This window comes from Somniosus microcephalus, chromosome 9 (assembly GCF_052327205.1).
Source record: "Somniosus microcephalus isolate GS21.2 chromosome 9, FLI_Smic_1.0, whole genome shotgun sequence".
In the NCBI taxonomy this organism is placed as follows: Eukaryota; Metazoa; Chordata; class Chondrichthyes; order Squaliformes; family Somniosidae; genus Somniosus; species Somniosus microcephalus.
This window is the reverse complement of record NC_140995.1, coordinates 177981459-177997794: the sequence shown is the minus strand read 5'-3', so window position 1 is coordinate 177997794 and position 16336 is coordinate 177981459. Positions and strand designations below refer to the sequence as shown.

The window sequence follows — 16336 nt, the reverse complement described above, 5'->3', positions numbered from 1 at the left end:
AGCCTTGCATAATATGGGACTATTTCTGCATTAGTAGAGTAGGTAATCATTCCAACGGATTAAGCTAACCTTATACATGATCTCTTCCTACCCCCACCAGGCTAATTTTGCCAAATTTAATTTATCTTTCTGCATAAAGTAATTGAGTCAGTCCTAAACTAGTGATCCGCTAGCAGAGCACATAGTACAGTGTTTGTCTTTTTTCCTAAGTAAACTGGAACACTTAAACATTCATCTACAGGTTCAGTTTATAACTGGTATAAAATAACAATTTCACAGCATTATGACCACATACTACTGCCATAGGAGATATTGGAGGCTACTTAATATTCATAATTATTTCAGTTTACTACAAAAGTAGGCTGTATTCACAAGACAGCTTCTCCCAGTTTTAAAAGGCCACCTCTCTGTGGAATTCCCCATGACAACCTCATGAATTTCTGTCACACATCGACGATCTCAGATGAGCTTGCCCTATCGAGGTCAAAGTAGAAATGTTTGGCCATTTAGGACTGAGATGAGGAGAAATTTCCTCAGAGGGTGGTGAATCTTTGGAATTCTCTACCCGAGGGCTGTGGATGCTCAGAGTATATTCAAGACAGAGATCGATAGATTTTAAGGGAATCAAGGGCTATGGGGATAGTGCGAGAAGGTGCAGTTGAGCTAGAAGATCGGCCATGATCTTATTGAATGGTGGAGCAGGCTCGAAGGACCGTATGGCCGACTCTTGCTCCTATTTATGTTCTTATGTTGCCCTTCAGTTTTATCAGCCCAAACGCAATACTGAAGGAGAGGACGCAACAAGCTACTTCTGGGGAGCTCCTCCTTTATTCTGAAGTTATTCTGCTTCTATCACTTCAGACATCAATAAGATAGCCCTTTTCTTATGCAAGTAGGTAATAGTTTACCACTACTTCAATTCCTCTAGCCTGCCGAACACAAATATGGACAAAGGATAATTCGAGACATTTATACCAGATTTGTGAGGATAATTAACAGAGCTAGGCACCATGTTTCCCCTTCCTTCCTTTCTGTGCTCACGGTTAAGACTGTGTGCTGAGGAATGGAAAGCATCCCCATATTTCTAGGAATTCTAAACAAATTGAAATTAAAAGCCGATAATAAAATGCGGGAATTTGTGAAGTGAAAAGTTAATGTTCTGACAGCCAAGCTGACTGCACTATTTAAGTAATGCAAAAAGGACAGCGGATCAGTTGGCCAAATCTGCACTATAAAATGGAGTGTTAAAGGAGCGCCTAACATCCATCATGTAATCAGTTCATAAATTTGTGAACTAGGCCAGCAGTTTTGTGCAATTAATAAAGTTGAATACTGAGATGTTTCCAAGAGATGAAAAAATTATGCACATAACAAATGCTCATTGCAAACCTTGCATATATTTCCTCCAGTCCATGATAGTCAACTACACCACAATTCAAAGAGACCTTACTTTGCAAGTCCCTTGAATTTACAATAAAATTTAACTAATTTGCTTAGAAAGGACCATACCTTAGAAAATATTATTTTTCAAATAAAGAATGTACCCAGTAGATTATACCTCTCCCACTCGGGACTGCAATTCTTTTTTTGCTGTTCATGTATAATATGCCTCAACCCTCCCTCCACCCTGTGTTTTAGGTCTCACTGAAGTGTTTGATCAGGTGGCCTCAAGAGCATCGGTGCAGCAGGAAAGCTCGAGGCAGTCAAATGCAACGAGATGGCAATGGGCAAGAGTTCCAGGTGATTGACTCTATCCTTTGCTGGGAAAAAAAAGCAGTCGTGCATTTGGCAGAGAAAAGTTGAGTGTAGATGGTAGGCAACTTTTCCAGATTTACAGAACGTTTGCTGGCACTGCACAAAAAGTTTAATATTGAGGGAACGGTAGCGTAGTGGTAATGTCACTGGGCTAGTAATCCAGAGGCCTGGACTAATGATCCAGGGACGTGAGTTCAAATCCCACCACGGCAGCTGGGGAATTTAAATTCAGTTAATTAAATAAATCTGGACTAATTACTAGTATCAGTAATGGTAACCATGAAACTATCAGATTGTGTTAAAAACCCATCTGGTTCACTAATGTCCTTTAGGGAAGGAAATCTGCCTTCCTTACCTGGTCCAAAGATGTGCAGGTTAGGTTGATTGGCTATGATAAATTGACCCTTAGTGTCAGGGGCATTAAATACGTGGGGTTACGGGGATAGGGTGGGATATGTGTTGGTGTAGGGGTTACGGGGATCGGGTGGGATATGTGTTGGTGTAGGGGTTACGGGGATCGGGTGGGATATGTGTCGGTGCAGGCTCGATGGGCCGAAATGGCCTCTATCTGCACTGTGGGGTTTCTGTGACTTCTGTGACTGTGATATGTGACTCTTAACTGCTCTCTGAAATGGCCTAGCAAGTCATTCAGTTGTAACTAACCGCTATGAAACAAAATAATAAGAATGAAACCAGATGGACCACCCGGCATCGGTTACGGACACGGCAACGGCACGCCCAGCCCAGTCAATCCTGCAAAATCCTTCTCACCAACATCTGGGGACTTGTGTCAAAATTGGGAGATCTGTCCCACAGACTAGTCAAGCAACAGCCTGACAGTCATACTCACAGAATCATACCTTTCAGCCAAAACATTCACTCCCTCCACCACCAGCATACCGTGGCTGCAGTGTGTACCATCTACAAGATGTACTGCAGCAACTTGCCAAGGCTTCTTCGGCAGCACCTCCCAAACCTGCGACCTCTTCCATCTAGGACAAGGGCAGCAGGCGCATGGGAACACCACCACCTCCAAGTCACACACCATCCTGACTTAGAAGTATATCGCCGATCCTTCATCGTCGCCGAGTCAAAATCCTGGAACTCCCTTTCTATCAGCACTGTGGAAGTACCTTCACCACACGGACTGCAGCGGTTCAAGAAGGCAGCTCACCACCACCTTCTCAAGGGCAACTAGGGATGGGCAATAAATGCTGGCCTTGCCAGTGACGCCCAGATCCCATAAGCGAATAAAAAAAATGAAAAGTTGGTGTAACCACTGGAGTCTCGTGTAAAAAGTTTTAAATTTATTTATTTGTCCACATTTCACCCACTGCCCTCCTTTTTATGTATTCTTGATGGTGGAGCACAGGGGAAGTGTACATTAGAGTGGAAGATGTATAGCATTTTAAAAGTTTCAGACGGTGCAGTAATTAGCTTCAAATCTATAGTATTAACCGAACAGAAACAGGTCATTCAGCCCAACTGGTCCCGTGCCAGTTTATGCTCCACACGAGCCTCCTCCCACACTACTGCACCTAACCCCATCAACAGATCCTATTCCTTTCCCCCTCATGTACTTATCTAATTTCCCCCTTAAATGCATCCATGCTATTCGCCGCAACTAATCCTTGTGGTAGCAAGTTCCACATTCAAATCACACTCTGGGTAAATAACTTTCTCACTGGATTTATTAGTGACTACCTTATATTTATGGGCCCTTAGTTTTGGACTCGCCCACAAGTGGAAACATCATCTCTACGTCTACCTTATCAAACCCCTTCATAATCTTAAAGATTTCCATTAGGTCACCCCTCACAGCCTCCTCGTCTCGAGAGAGAAGATCCACATCGAGATTCATAGGAATTTACAGCACAGGAGGCGGCCATTCGGCCTGTCGTGCGTAGTCCCATATCCCTGCTTTTTGTCCGTAACCCGGTCAGTTCCTCAACCTCAAGTACCTGTCCAACTCGGTTTTAAAATTTATGGAATCAACTTCCACCACCTTTTCAAGTAGAACGTTCCAGATCCCAACAACCGAGTGAAAACATTTCTCCTCAACTCCCCTCTAGATCTTTTTCCAATGATTTTGAATCTATGACCTCTAGTTATTGACCCACTGGCCAGAGGGAGTATTTCCCCCCCTATTTACTCTATCAAAACTTCTCATCATCTTAAAAACCTTCATTAGGTCACCTCTCAACCTTCTCTGTTCCAAGGAGAACAGTCATAACTTTTCCAACCTCACCTCATAACTGAAGTCCCTCATCCCTGGCAACATCCTCTGTGCCCTTTTTAAGGCTTTTTCATCTTTCCTGAAGTGTGGCACCCAGAATTGTCCACAATACTCCAGCTGAGGCCTAACCAGTGATTTATAAAGTTCTAGCATGATCTCTATGCCTTTATATTCTATTCTTCCATTTATAAAACCAAGTAACCCATTCAATAATGCATCACATTGTGGAAAGGCAGATGCACAAAGAGTGCAAGTTCTCATTTGTTTCAGGTTTCCTCCCTGACCACACTCTCCACATCTCTGCAGGCTGGGTTAATAAGGACACAAGAATTAGGAGCAGCAGTAGGCCATACGGCCCTTCGACCCTGCTCCGGCATTCAAGATGATCATGGCTGACCTTCAGCCTCAACTCCATTTTCCCGCCCGACCCCCATATCCCTTGAATCCTCGAGTCCAAAAATTTATTGATCTCAGCCTTAAATATGCTCAATGATTCAGTAGCCACAGCCAAGATCAGATACAAACCAGTATTAGATTTCACTAACCTTGAATGGAAGAGGGCGACCCAATGATTTCTGCATTCCCTTCACACTGGCAGTTCTTCCACTAGGACTAGCCAGATGGCTCTGCAGGTTAACTGAAATCGCATGAATTTCTTGGGAAATTCTGATATGAGAAAAACACAAATTACACCACAAATAAATGCCTGCTTAAAGTGTTTAGTTATCCATGAAAAATTTGAAGAGAATTAAACTCCTGGATCCCAGGACAACATACTTCAGTTGAATGATGGCAAAAATTAAAGCCAAATATGATTACAAGTACTACATCCCCTGTGGCTTGAATCATAGGTGATTTGGACCTGAACCATGAAGAGCAACCAAGAAAGGGTGGGGAAAACAACAACCCTTAGTATGTACTAAGGAGGAGAGCTCATACCAGGAGGAGCAGATTGGTATCACAAAAGGCCCATTAACCCTGAACCCGAGGTACAAAAAAAAGTAGAGGACAACCAACCAAACCCAAGGACATCCAAAATGGCTGGCCCAGAAATTTGTGAAGTAAGCCCTGGCGAGACCAGGACCTTGTGAAACCACCTACCCTTCATCATCGTATCTCCATTGTAGTTGATGCCTCCAAACTCCAGATTCTATGGGTAGGAAATGCCACGGCTACCAATAAAACTGACATTTGCTCTACCATTTACCACAGCTCTCAACTATCTAGTCATCCTTCAATTTTTGCCCCAAACTTTCTCTTGGTTTATTATTTTCCTGCTTCCATGTCTTTTGCATATTTCATGTTCTTTATACCTCTTTTCCTTGTGCTTTCTATCCTACCTCTGCTTTACTTGTTCATTTATTTCTTGCTTTGGTTTTAATGCGGTCTAGCTTTCTCTACATTGCTTGGTCTCCGTTTTATGCTGTAATACATGTTCCTTCAATCTCACCGTCTGTCTTTTTCTTGCACTATTTTGGCAGTTTCCACTGACCAGCACTTCGGATTGCTAAGCCTCAACCTCACTGCCCTCATCACAATCTTATAATCTAATTTATTTCCCGATTGTCTCTACATGCTGAGTTCATGCAGCAGGAGGCAGAATTTACTCATACTCCTTAACAAGAGCAAACCATTGTATAATTGTTGTTAATCCTTTTACGGATTATGGATAACATCCAACTTGAATTGTACAATACAGGAAACTTTCTGGTATCCGGCACTGACGGGACCGAGCTGGTGCCATTAGATCAAAACTGCCGTATAAACCAGCGGCAATGTTAATACATAGAGCTTTTCAGCTCAGTGTGAATCAACAAACCCTGTTGCTTAGCAACAGCTTCAAAACAGTCGGCTGCAGCTGCAAGCGTCTCTAGCTGAAGCTGTTGCTTAGCTACAGACCTTGCAGAGCCTGACTGGGGGAAAAAAAAAAGCAACGAGAAGTAAAAAAAACTTATAGAAACCAGCTCCTGAAGGTAGATAGAGCTTTCTGGACTTGTAACCTCCGGTTAAACTAAAGTTTCCTGTACAAAACTAACTCTCCCTCAACATTCAGGGATAATAGGGTAAATGCCCTCCTAATACTATTAACTATTTATTCAAACAAAACGTTATAATGACATTATTTCATTTTAGTAATCTTTCCATTTTGCACAAACACCATACTGGCTTACTAACAGGCAACAGTAACGATCACCAATAACTCTACAACCACCACCAAACACAACGGCCCAGAAATTCGGGTCTTCATGGGTGAGTACGCACGGGGTACTCCCCCGTAGGCCCAATGGAAGTGACGGTTTCCTGAATGCACTGCGCATGCACGGGAAACTGGCACTTCCGTTCCCCTGAAAGAAGGGGTTCAGAGGTCGAACGTGTGCGCAGGAGAGGCTGCGCGTGCGCATCGAACTTACGTTTTTTTTTTTTTGCAGGTTTTCCCGGGAGGGTAAGTCTGCAGAAGTTAGACATTTAAAAAGCAGTCACAAGGCCTGCTTTTAACAAGGTAAGGGGTGAATTAATTAAAATTAAAACATATTTTCCACAGGTTTATTATTTTTAAATACTTTAAAGAATGGTAAGTTTATTTTTAGCCCCGTTAGAAAATAAAATTATTTTTTTCAAAAATTTAAATTGTTTAAAATAGTTATTTCATGCAATTTCTAGTTTATTTTAAAAAATTGATTTTTAAAAAATTTATTTGAAGTTTTAGTGATGTTTTGGGGCCCGTAGTATTTCTAAGTTTGACAGCCCTTCCTGTCAAACTTATGAATGAAGCAGTCCCTGCTCTGATTGGCTCCCCATCGAACTAACTGCGCCCCTGGGATACGCAAGCACTGCGCACCGGCAGTTGGAGCAGGCCCAGGATCGGAATTCCATGGGGGCCCACAGCACAACGGCTGGCGCGCTAGGTAAGTGCAGGTCGGGGGCTTAAACCCGCGGGAAGCCCCCGAACCGAATTTCTGGGCCACTATTTAATAAGGTTTGTGGTAGAAAGAGCCAAGAAGGAGCCACATCAATATTAATTTTTTAAAATTTTTTAATTTTTAATTTTTTTAATTTTTTTTTTTATAAAAGACTCAAATCCATTCACATCTACATCAAACTCAACTTTAGTAAGAGACGTCTATTATGTCTGGTCAGACAAGAAGGAATGTGTAGCTGCAGAGCAACTGCCCACATCAAAAATATGACACAGCTACCCGTACCATCTGGAGTTTAGAGTTTCACAATGTCCTGGTCTCGCCAGGACTTGCTTTGCTAATTTCTGGGCCAGCCATTTTGGATGTCTTCTACTTTTTAATAGCTCTGGTTCAGGTTGCTGCTCAATCTTGGTGCATTGCTGGCAATCCTACCACCTACATATGTCAAATTTTAATTTGTTTGCTATTGTCTACTTATACAAAGATGTTTAGCATGCAATTTCTGCCCATCACATTTCAAATGTCAATCAAAATGGAAAATAAACAAGCGCAGCGCTGTTAATTTGGAATGTAAAAAACGTGTCCAAGAACAGAAGATACCAGAGTCAGAACGTCTGTAGCCTCTTAATTGCTTTAGCCATTACGCTAAAAAAAACCTTCTGACTCATGAGGCAAGAATGCTGAGAACTGAACAGTTAAGGCTCATTAAATGCTATTTTGACAGAGGAAAAAGCTGCCAAATATGGAACTGTAACAAAATTGTTTACAGTCAAAGGGTCAAGATTCTGGATACAAAATGATACTTATTCGTACTGAGAAAAGCCAGATAGCTGTCCAAGAAGATCTTTCAGGAGGTGTTTCATGACCCAATGCCAGTGGAGTGAGAGCAGCGCTATGCCCTCAGTATCTGAAGTGACTCGGTCCGATACCACCCAGAACCGATCCCGCCACAAAGTGTTGCACAGCACCTAAGGAGATCAGAAAATAGTTACTGCCGCTAGAGACTGCCCTATTAGTGAGGCTGGCTCTGTAATAGAGATACAAGTTTTCTGTCTCTCACTTCTGGAACACATACCTATTATATGGTTCAATAAAGTCTTACTGCCTGCAACTGCTCAAACTTTCAAATATATCTCTAATATTTTTTAAATCTCCGTGCACATCCATTATAAATTGCAATCCACATTTGTAATAGAAACTAAGACAATCTCATTGTAATCACCTTCCCTACACTTGTGGCGTGTAGTGTTAGACTTGTCTCTCCCAGATCCTCAGCCTGTACTGCAGAGAAACTACTGTGCTCCAACCAACTTGACTTCTCTGCTTCCCAAACTATAAAGTTTTGCCATTTAATTATAGATAAAAAACAAAATATTACACAAAAATAAAGACAGAATATGTGACTTTAAAATGGCGATTAATTACATCTGCACACCCTCATCGAATTATACCCTGCCCTCTAACCTGAAGACTGCACTTGGCCTCAACTCCCCATGTACAACACCATGGGAGATCGACTAGTCAATATTCAACATTACAGCTACAACTGAAGTTAGGGATGAAACTTCATCGGAAACTGCACGGTAGTTACAGAATGCAATTATCCTTGCTCACACTAGCAGTTCTAAAGAGACATCAGTTGGCCTGTTTCGCACATTACATCCTTCCAAGTGAACAGGTTCCAAAACCGGCAACAGATGAACATCAGTACAAGGTGCAAGTCAAAGACAGCGAGCGATACTTGCCTCATGGAAGACATCATCTTCCAGGTCGGAAAACTGAGACTTTATGCACTGCACCACACAGGCATCCCAGACTTCAAAGAAAGTAGCAAGGTGAGCTAAGACTGGGTGAGGCAGATTATCCAAGTTTATCATTCCTATCATGAAACAAAGACTTCTTTAAAATTTTAGGCTAAAGCATTTACTTTCCTTGCATATAGCTGTCTCGAGATCATTTCTATAGAACTATTTTTACACAGAGTACCCGAGATATGTGAAGAGAAAAAGATTGAAGTCAAGCGTAGGTCCCTTGCAGTCAGAATCAGGGGAATTTATAATGGGAAACAAAGAAATGGCAGACCAACTAAATTCATACTTTGGTTCTGTCTTCACAAAGGAGGACACAAATAACCTCCCGGAGATGCCGGGGAACATCGGGTCTGATGAAAGGGTGGAACTGAAAGAAATCAGTATTTGTAGGGAAATGGTGTTAGGAAAATTGATGGGACTGAAGGCCGATAAATCCCCAGGGCCTGATAATCTACATCCCAGGGTACTTAAGGAAGTGGCCCTAGAAATAGTAGATGCATTGCTGGTCATCTTCCAGAACTCGATAGACTCTGAAACAGTACCCATAGATTGGAGGGTAGCTAATGTTACCCCACTATTCAAAAAAGGTGGTAGAGAAAAAGCGGGGAATTATAGACCTGTAAGCCTGACATCGGTAATGGGGAAAATGCTAGAATCTATTATAAAAGATGCAATAGCAGAGCACTTGGTAAGTAGTGACAGGATCGGACAAAGTCAACATGGATTTACAAAAGGTAAATCATGCTTGGCTAATCTACTGGAATTTTTTGAGGATGTAACTGGTAAAATAGATAAGGGAGAACCAGTGGATGTGGTGTATTTGGACTTTCAGAAGGCTTTCGATAAGGTCCCACATAAGAGATTAGCGTGCAAAATTAAAGGCACATGGGATTGGGGGCAAGGTATTGACTTGGATAGAGAACTGGTTGGCGGACAGAAAGCAAAGAGTTGGAATAAACGGGTCGTTTTCCGAGTGGCAGGCAGTGACTAGTGGGGTACCGCAAGGATCGGTCCTAGGACCCCAGCTGTTCACAATATATATTAATGATCTGGACGAGGGAATTGGATGTAATATCTGCAAATTTGCAGACGACACAAAGCTGGGTGGGAGGGTAAGCTGTGAGGAGGATGTCGTGAAACTCCAAGACGATTTGGACAGGTTGGGTGATTGGGCAGAAACATGGCAAATGCACTATAATGTGGATAAATGTGAGGTTATCCACTTTGGTGGCAAAAACAGGAAGGCAGATTATTTGAATGGCAATAGATTGGGAGAAGGGGAAGTGCAAAAAGACCTGGGTGTTCTTGTGCACCAGTCGCTGAAGGTAAGTATGCAGGTGCAGCAGGCGGTTAAGAAGGCAAATAGTATGTTGGCCTTCATAGCAAGAGGGTTCGAGTACAGGAACAAGGATGTCTTGCTACAGTTGTACAGGGCCTTGGTGAGACCGCACCTTGAGTATTGTGTGCAGTTTTGGTTGCCTTACCTGAGGAAGGACGTTCTTGCCATGGAAGGAGTGCAGCGAAGATTCACCAGGCTGATACCTGGGATGGCAGGAATGACGTATGAGGAGAGATTGTGTCGATTGGGCTTACTCACTGGAGTTTAGAAGATCGAGAGGGAATCTCATCGAAACCTATAAAATTCTGTCAGGCCTGGACAGACTAGATGCAGGAAGGATGTTTCTGATGGCCGGGGAGTCCAGAACCAGGGGTCATGGTCTAAGGATAAGGGGTAAGCCATTTAGGACTGAAATGAGGAGGAATTTCTTCACCCAGAGAGTGGTGAACCTGTGGAATTCTCTGCCGCAGAGGGCGGTGGAGGCCAGTTCATTAAATATATTCAAAAAAGAGTTGGATATATTTCTTAAGGCTAAAGGGATATGGGGAGAAGGCAGGGACAGGGTACTGAATTTGGATGATCAGCCATGATCTCACCGAATGGCAGAGCAGGCTCGAAGGGCCAAATGGCCTACTCCTGCTCCTATCTTCTATGTGTCTATTGCCACAAGAAATATTCTAAACATAAGCAACAGGATTAATCAAATTAGCACAGCTAGCTTTACACAATCTAGTTTCATTCTGTATTAACAGTAGTTTAAGCATGACTTTTCATCAATGGAGATTCTCCTTAAGAGCTCACAGCAAAGGTCAGGCAGACACGGATTGTTAACGTGACAGATTCTCCTATTACTGAACCTGGGTGTAATGCAGAGAGGAAAATCAGAGGGGGAGGGTCATACACGCCCAAGGTAACCAACCTGAATTTACATTAACGGATGGAAAATCAGGCTGGCTTCCTTAGATAGCAGATCTTCCTCCATGCACTGCGCCCAATGAAATACACCAGGTACAATACCAAGAAAGTCTGCCCCATACTTGAACAGTTCGCAAGACGTGTATTCAAATCAATAAATCAAATTTAATTTTATTACAAAAGATGGTGAAGAAAATGTTATGAAACACAAGGTCCCATTTTCCTGTTTTACAGGACTTTTTGTTTGGTTACCTTTACGGAATGCAATGGATATCCTCAAAGCACTGCGTCTGCCTGATTTTTTTGCAGTATCAGAAGCCACTGTTGTCTTCTCCATATATCCTCTTTCCTCTCTGTTCATCAGAAGTGCCATCCTACAAAATTAAACCAAAACAAATATGGAACATTCTGCATGCAGAACGAGTGTAGAGGACTATCATTTCACAAAGGTTTAGGTGACACATTAAAGTCTTTGCTTAAAATCTGTCAGAATGTTCAACTGCAGAGTAAGCGGATTCAATGAACGATCAACCAGGCTGCTTTGTCCTGGATGGTGTTGGGCTTCATGAGCATTGTTGGAGCTGCACTCATCCAGACAAGTTGAGAGTATTTCATCTTACTCCTGACTTATACCTTGTAGGTGGTAGAGGCTTTGGGGAGTCAGGCGGTGAGACACTCGCCACAGAATACCCAACCTCCGACCAGCTCTTGTAGCCACAGTATTTATGTGGCTGTTCCAGTTAAGCTTCTGGTCAATGGAGACCCCCAGGATGTTGATGGAGGAGGATTTGGTGATAATACCACTGAATGCTAAGGGGAGGTGGTTAGACTCTCCTTGTTGGAGATGGTCATTGCCTGGCACTTGTGTGTCACAAATATTACTTGCCACTTATCAGCTCAAGCCTGGATGGTGTCCAGGTCTAGCTGTATGCAGGCACTAACTGCTTCATTAGTGGAGGAACTTCAAAAATGGAGCTGAACTGTACAATCATCAGCAAATAGCCCCACTTCTGATCTGATGATGGAAGAAAGGTCATTAAATGAAGCTGCTGAGGTAGTTGGGCCTAGGACACAGCCCTGAGGAACTCCTGCAGCGATGTCTTGGGGGCTGAGATGATTGACCAACAACCACCTTCCTTTGTGCTAGGTATGACTCCAGAGTTTTTCCTCCTGATCCCCACCAACTTCAGTTTTGCTGGGCTCCTTGATGCCACACTCGGTCAAATGCTGCCTTGATGTCAAGAGCAGTCACTCTCACCTCACCTCTGGAATTCAGCTCTTGTATCCATCCATGTTTGGACCAAGGCTGTAATGAGATCTGGAGCAGAGTCATCCTGGTGGAATCCAAACTGAGTATCGGTGAGCAGGTTCAATAGCGAGGAAGAGAATGCACATGCCCTGGCGTCAATCAGTGGAAGTTTGAATGAAAGTAATTCAGTTTACCTGTTAGCAATGGAGCCGAGCTGTGCTTTAAGCTCCTTTGAACACTGCAGCCCAGTTTCAAAATCCCCAGAATATGCCACAGAATTTAGCAAAATATCCAAATACTGCTGGTTCCATCGTGGATCCAAAGGAATTGAGGCATTCTCTGCAAAAGAAAAGCGTTAGATCAGTTAACACAACTTTTGTGACCAAGATTTCTTTGTGGCGGGGGGGGGATTGCTGCTTGCATCAGATATATCAACAGAAAAATACCTCTATTTTCTTTGGTTCATGCACTGACTTATGAAGAGGGTCACTTCAGAATTTGTGAATTTAAAGAGTGTCAGCTTGGCTTAATTAGTAACGTTCTTACCCGAGTCAGTACGGCATAGTTTCAAACCCCACTCTAGGGCTTAAGCACATAACCTAGGCTGACACTTACAATAGGAAGGAGTGCTGCATTTTGGAGGTAGTTATCTCGCATACAAGGCCCTAGTCTGCCACTGCAATTGTTAAGTTGAATGTAAAAGAACCCATGATACTTTTTGAAGAATAGGGAGTTCTCCCAGTGTGTTGGCCAACATTCAACTCAACTAACACCACCAAAAAAAGACTTTGCATTTGCTGTTTATGGGACTTTGCTATGTCGACATTGGGCGCCACGTTTACCCAGTGATTAAACTTCAAAAAAGTGATTAATTAGATGTGAAGCCTTAGAAACAAGATCAGGAACTAGATAAATGAATGTGACTGGTATGTAAGAAACAATGAAAAACAGAGAAAGAAATGTTCAGGAGCACAAGTTAATTCATTGGTGACAATGTTTGTTAAAAAATTGTAGGATGTATTTCATATTAATTCACATGGTATAGTGCAGCATTTTCTTGGCGGGGTGGAACAGACATTTGTGGTCTCGGAACATTGAAAGGGTTCTAAGCATTTCTAAGATTTTTTAAAATATCTATGTTTACGTTTATTGAAGTGCTTTTACCGATGTAGAGCGATAGCAATAATATGAAACCTCGTCAATCTTCGAGTTGTGCCAAATGACAAGAGTCCTGTGGAAAAGTATTAGGGATGTTTCTGGAGAACACAGCCAGTGTAGATTTTGAAGTAATTCAAATATAGAAAAACAAATCTGGGCCAACATCACCGGTTCAACAGGCGATAGTGCAGGGTTGTAAAATACAGATTTTTAAAAAAGGGCCATAATTTGCGACCCTACAGGTGTGTACGAGGTGCCGCACAAGTGCATGCGCTAAAAACCGGAACTTGCGATCTGTCAAGATCGCACGCATCCCCAGAAGGGCTTCCGCAGGTGGAGGGTTGGGCTATTTGCCCAACTTCTGCCCAGCAAATGCCTGTCAAATTCTTACGCCTGGTAAAAGCAGGCCTGCTTTTACCAGGTGTAAGAGTTTTAAAGAAAACATTAAAATAATTTTTTTTCATTCATTTAAACATTAAAACTGCATGCGCCCCTGGGATACGTGGGCCTCTACACAGGCCTAAGCATAGAGGCCCAGGAGCACAAGTATCCGAACCTCTGGGATCATCAGGTAAGTTCGTAGATTTTTTGCTGGTCAGAGGCATCTGTCCACGGGAAGCCTCCGACCGCAAATTCAGCCCCAATAATTTGTTCTCTACTGCTGGCTCCCACCGCTTATTGTCTTAAGTGAAAGTGCGACTACACAGGTAGCAAAAGCTACAAAAAAAAAAAGTTTTAGGTTTTCTAAATAGCAATGAACAGTACTACAGTAAAGGGAGCAGTGAAAATTTTTCACAAAAAAATATTGGTTAGGAAACAGTTCAGGTACTGCGTCTGGTTTTGGGTGCCCTATTATGAAAAGAAATTAGAGTCCTAGAGAGTATGGATTCACCAGGGAGGGGAAACTAGAGTTACGAGGAGATACTGGATCTACTTCCAGTGGAACAGAGAAGGCCAGAGGAGATTCCATAGAGATTTTGGGTTTTGTGGAGTGTGAATAGAAAGATTATTTCCTCCAGTTTAGGGATTCAGTGATTGGAGGGTGGGTGGGGAAGCATCATAAATTTGAAATATGACAACAAAAGAGAATGAGGAGAGAGAAACTAAGAAATGCCTTTACACAGAGATGTTGGGAGTATGGAATGTTCTGCCACAGGGACTGGCTGGGACACGGAATATTGCGATTTTAAAAATAACAAACAGAGGAAGACACAGGGCTATGGGAAGAGAGTGAGGCAGTGGGATTAGTTCTGGACTGTTCTAGCAAAGAGCTGGCACAATGATGTAGATTTTCAACTTGCCACCTGGATGTTTAACAGGTGGCTGATCCTTAATGCCAGTTTAAGAAACATTCGGTTTTCATTTAATTGAAATCAATGGAAATTAAATTCAGGTGGTTTCCATAACGGGCAGCAGAGCCACAAAGCCAGTTTTATGCAAATTGAAATTCTACCCCAGCGAGTCAAATCGTCTCATTCGGTGCTGCAAATGCCTGTGGTTCTAGAATTACACAGCATTTACAGCACAAACAGGCCATTCGGCCCAACAGATCTATGCAAGCTTCCTCCCTCACTCACTCTACTTCATCCAACCCTATCTGCATATCCATTGGTATTCTATGATATTCCCTACTCTTCTGCAACCTTTCTAAAGTTTTGCAGAAAAAGCAGACTGTGCTGACATGTGTGGTAACTTATTACATTTATCTCTTTTTTACCCTCCCAACACTTTTGCAGGTTTGCACATTTCCATTGTCTGACCCTTAGAAAATAGTATAGAAAATTTTATTTTAAAATGTTAGTATCTTTTCCCCAACTTGAATAGAGAAGCTCCAACACTATCCATAAACATGCCACTTCTCTCAGTGCAAAGAAATACCATTAATATAGATCTACTTTACAGTGAAAGGATCTAATTTCATGCTAATCGTTCACAACCCATGCAACCTCTTCCCATTCCCCAATGATGTAATCAGTTCACCTGAAAATACAATTTAGCAGATGTTAAAACTAAACAAAAAGCCAATGTCCCCGTTGATCGGGAGTAAGTTACCATTTGCATCAAGCTGCAGTTGCTGAATAACTCCTTTCATTCCTGTAGGCAGTACACTGGAGTAAACTACATTAAGAGCTTTCGCCGCCGCCTCCAGTTGTGCACAAACCAACTCTGTAGGTAAAGAAAAAGCCACATATATTAACCAAAATGACATATGATTAAGAATCTTGTGTACGGAGAAAACTCAACAACTATTTTGAGCCGTTATTTGTTAACAACCTATACATTGCACATTAAGTGAAAGTCATCTTTTATTGCTGTGTATTGCCATAAGGCAATGCTGTCTTTATAATTCATATTGTTAGTGCTCTGTCCTGTGATTTCTTTTTGCCAAGTGTAAAATCTGGTTTCCAAGTCATACTTTCATGCATATTTTATACCCATTAAACACAGGAGTGTGCAATGGTTAACTATAAAAACAATTCACTTATGATCCAAATTTTAAAAGCTACACATTTTCACCACATAACATAGGGTACAAATTTAAATTCAACTTTGTGTACAAGAGGACATTACACTGACTTGTCAACTGGCATTTTAAACTTCAGTACATGGTGTCAACTGATAGCCCCCGTTGTACAAAGTCACTAACTGAATGATTTCACCAACCAGCATGACACCGAATTGTATAATCAAGTTTACATAGTTGAACACCGATGCTGGTACTCTACCTGGTAGCTGTTTGTGGGTTTTTGCTATGTGACACAACCACCTGGCTCTCAACAGCCAATCTTGATTAGATGCTTTCTCCGTGACCAGCCTGACAGCAGCAGGAACCATACAGATCTCATCGGTCACTTGAACTGCTGTCCTATCGCCATGGAATAAAAGACCGTCCATGTTACAGGACTGCAAAACTAGCTCGAGATCAGTCAGAGTCAAAGGTCGAGACCTGAATCA

General features: G+C 42.3%; 1 protein-coding gene across 1 annotated transcript in view; it reads right to left on the bottom strand.

Annotated features, from left to right (window-relative positions):
* Positions 1-16336, bottom strand: part of mdn1 (midasin AAA ATPase 1) — a 197742-nt gene that overhangs the window by 94324 nt on the left and 87082 nt on the right. The window contains exons 49-55 of the mRNA XM_085997622.1: positions 16108-16328; positions 15434-15547; positions 12418-12562; positions 11227-11348; positions 8655-8788; positions 7723-7877; positions 4537-4657 (exon numbers count right to left, since the gene is read on the bottom strand). Coding sequence (XP_085853748.1) covers positions 4537-4657; positions 7723-7877; positions 8655-8788; positions 11227-11348; positions 12418-12562; positions 15434-15547; positions 16108-16328 — 1012 coding nt within the window. The remainder of the gene's footprint in view (positions 1-4536; positions 4658-7722; positions 7878-8654; positions 8789-11226; positions 11349-12417; positions 12563-15433; positions 15548-16107; positions 16329-16336) is intronic.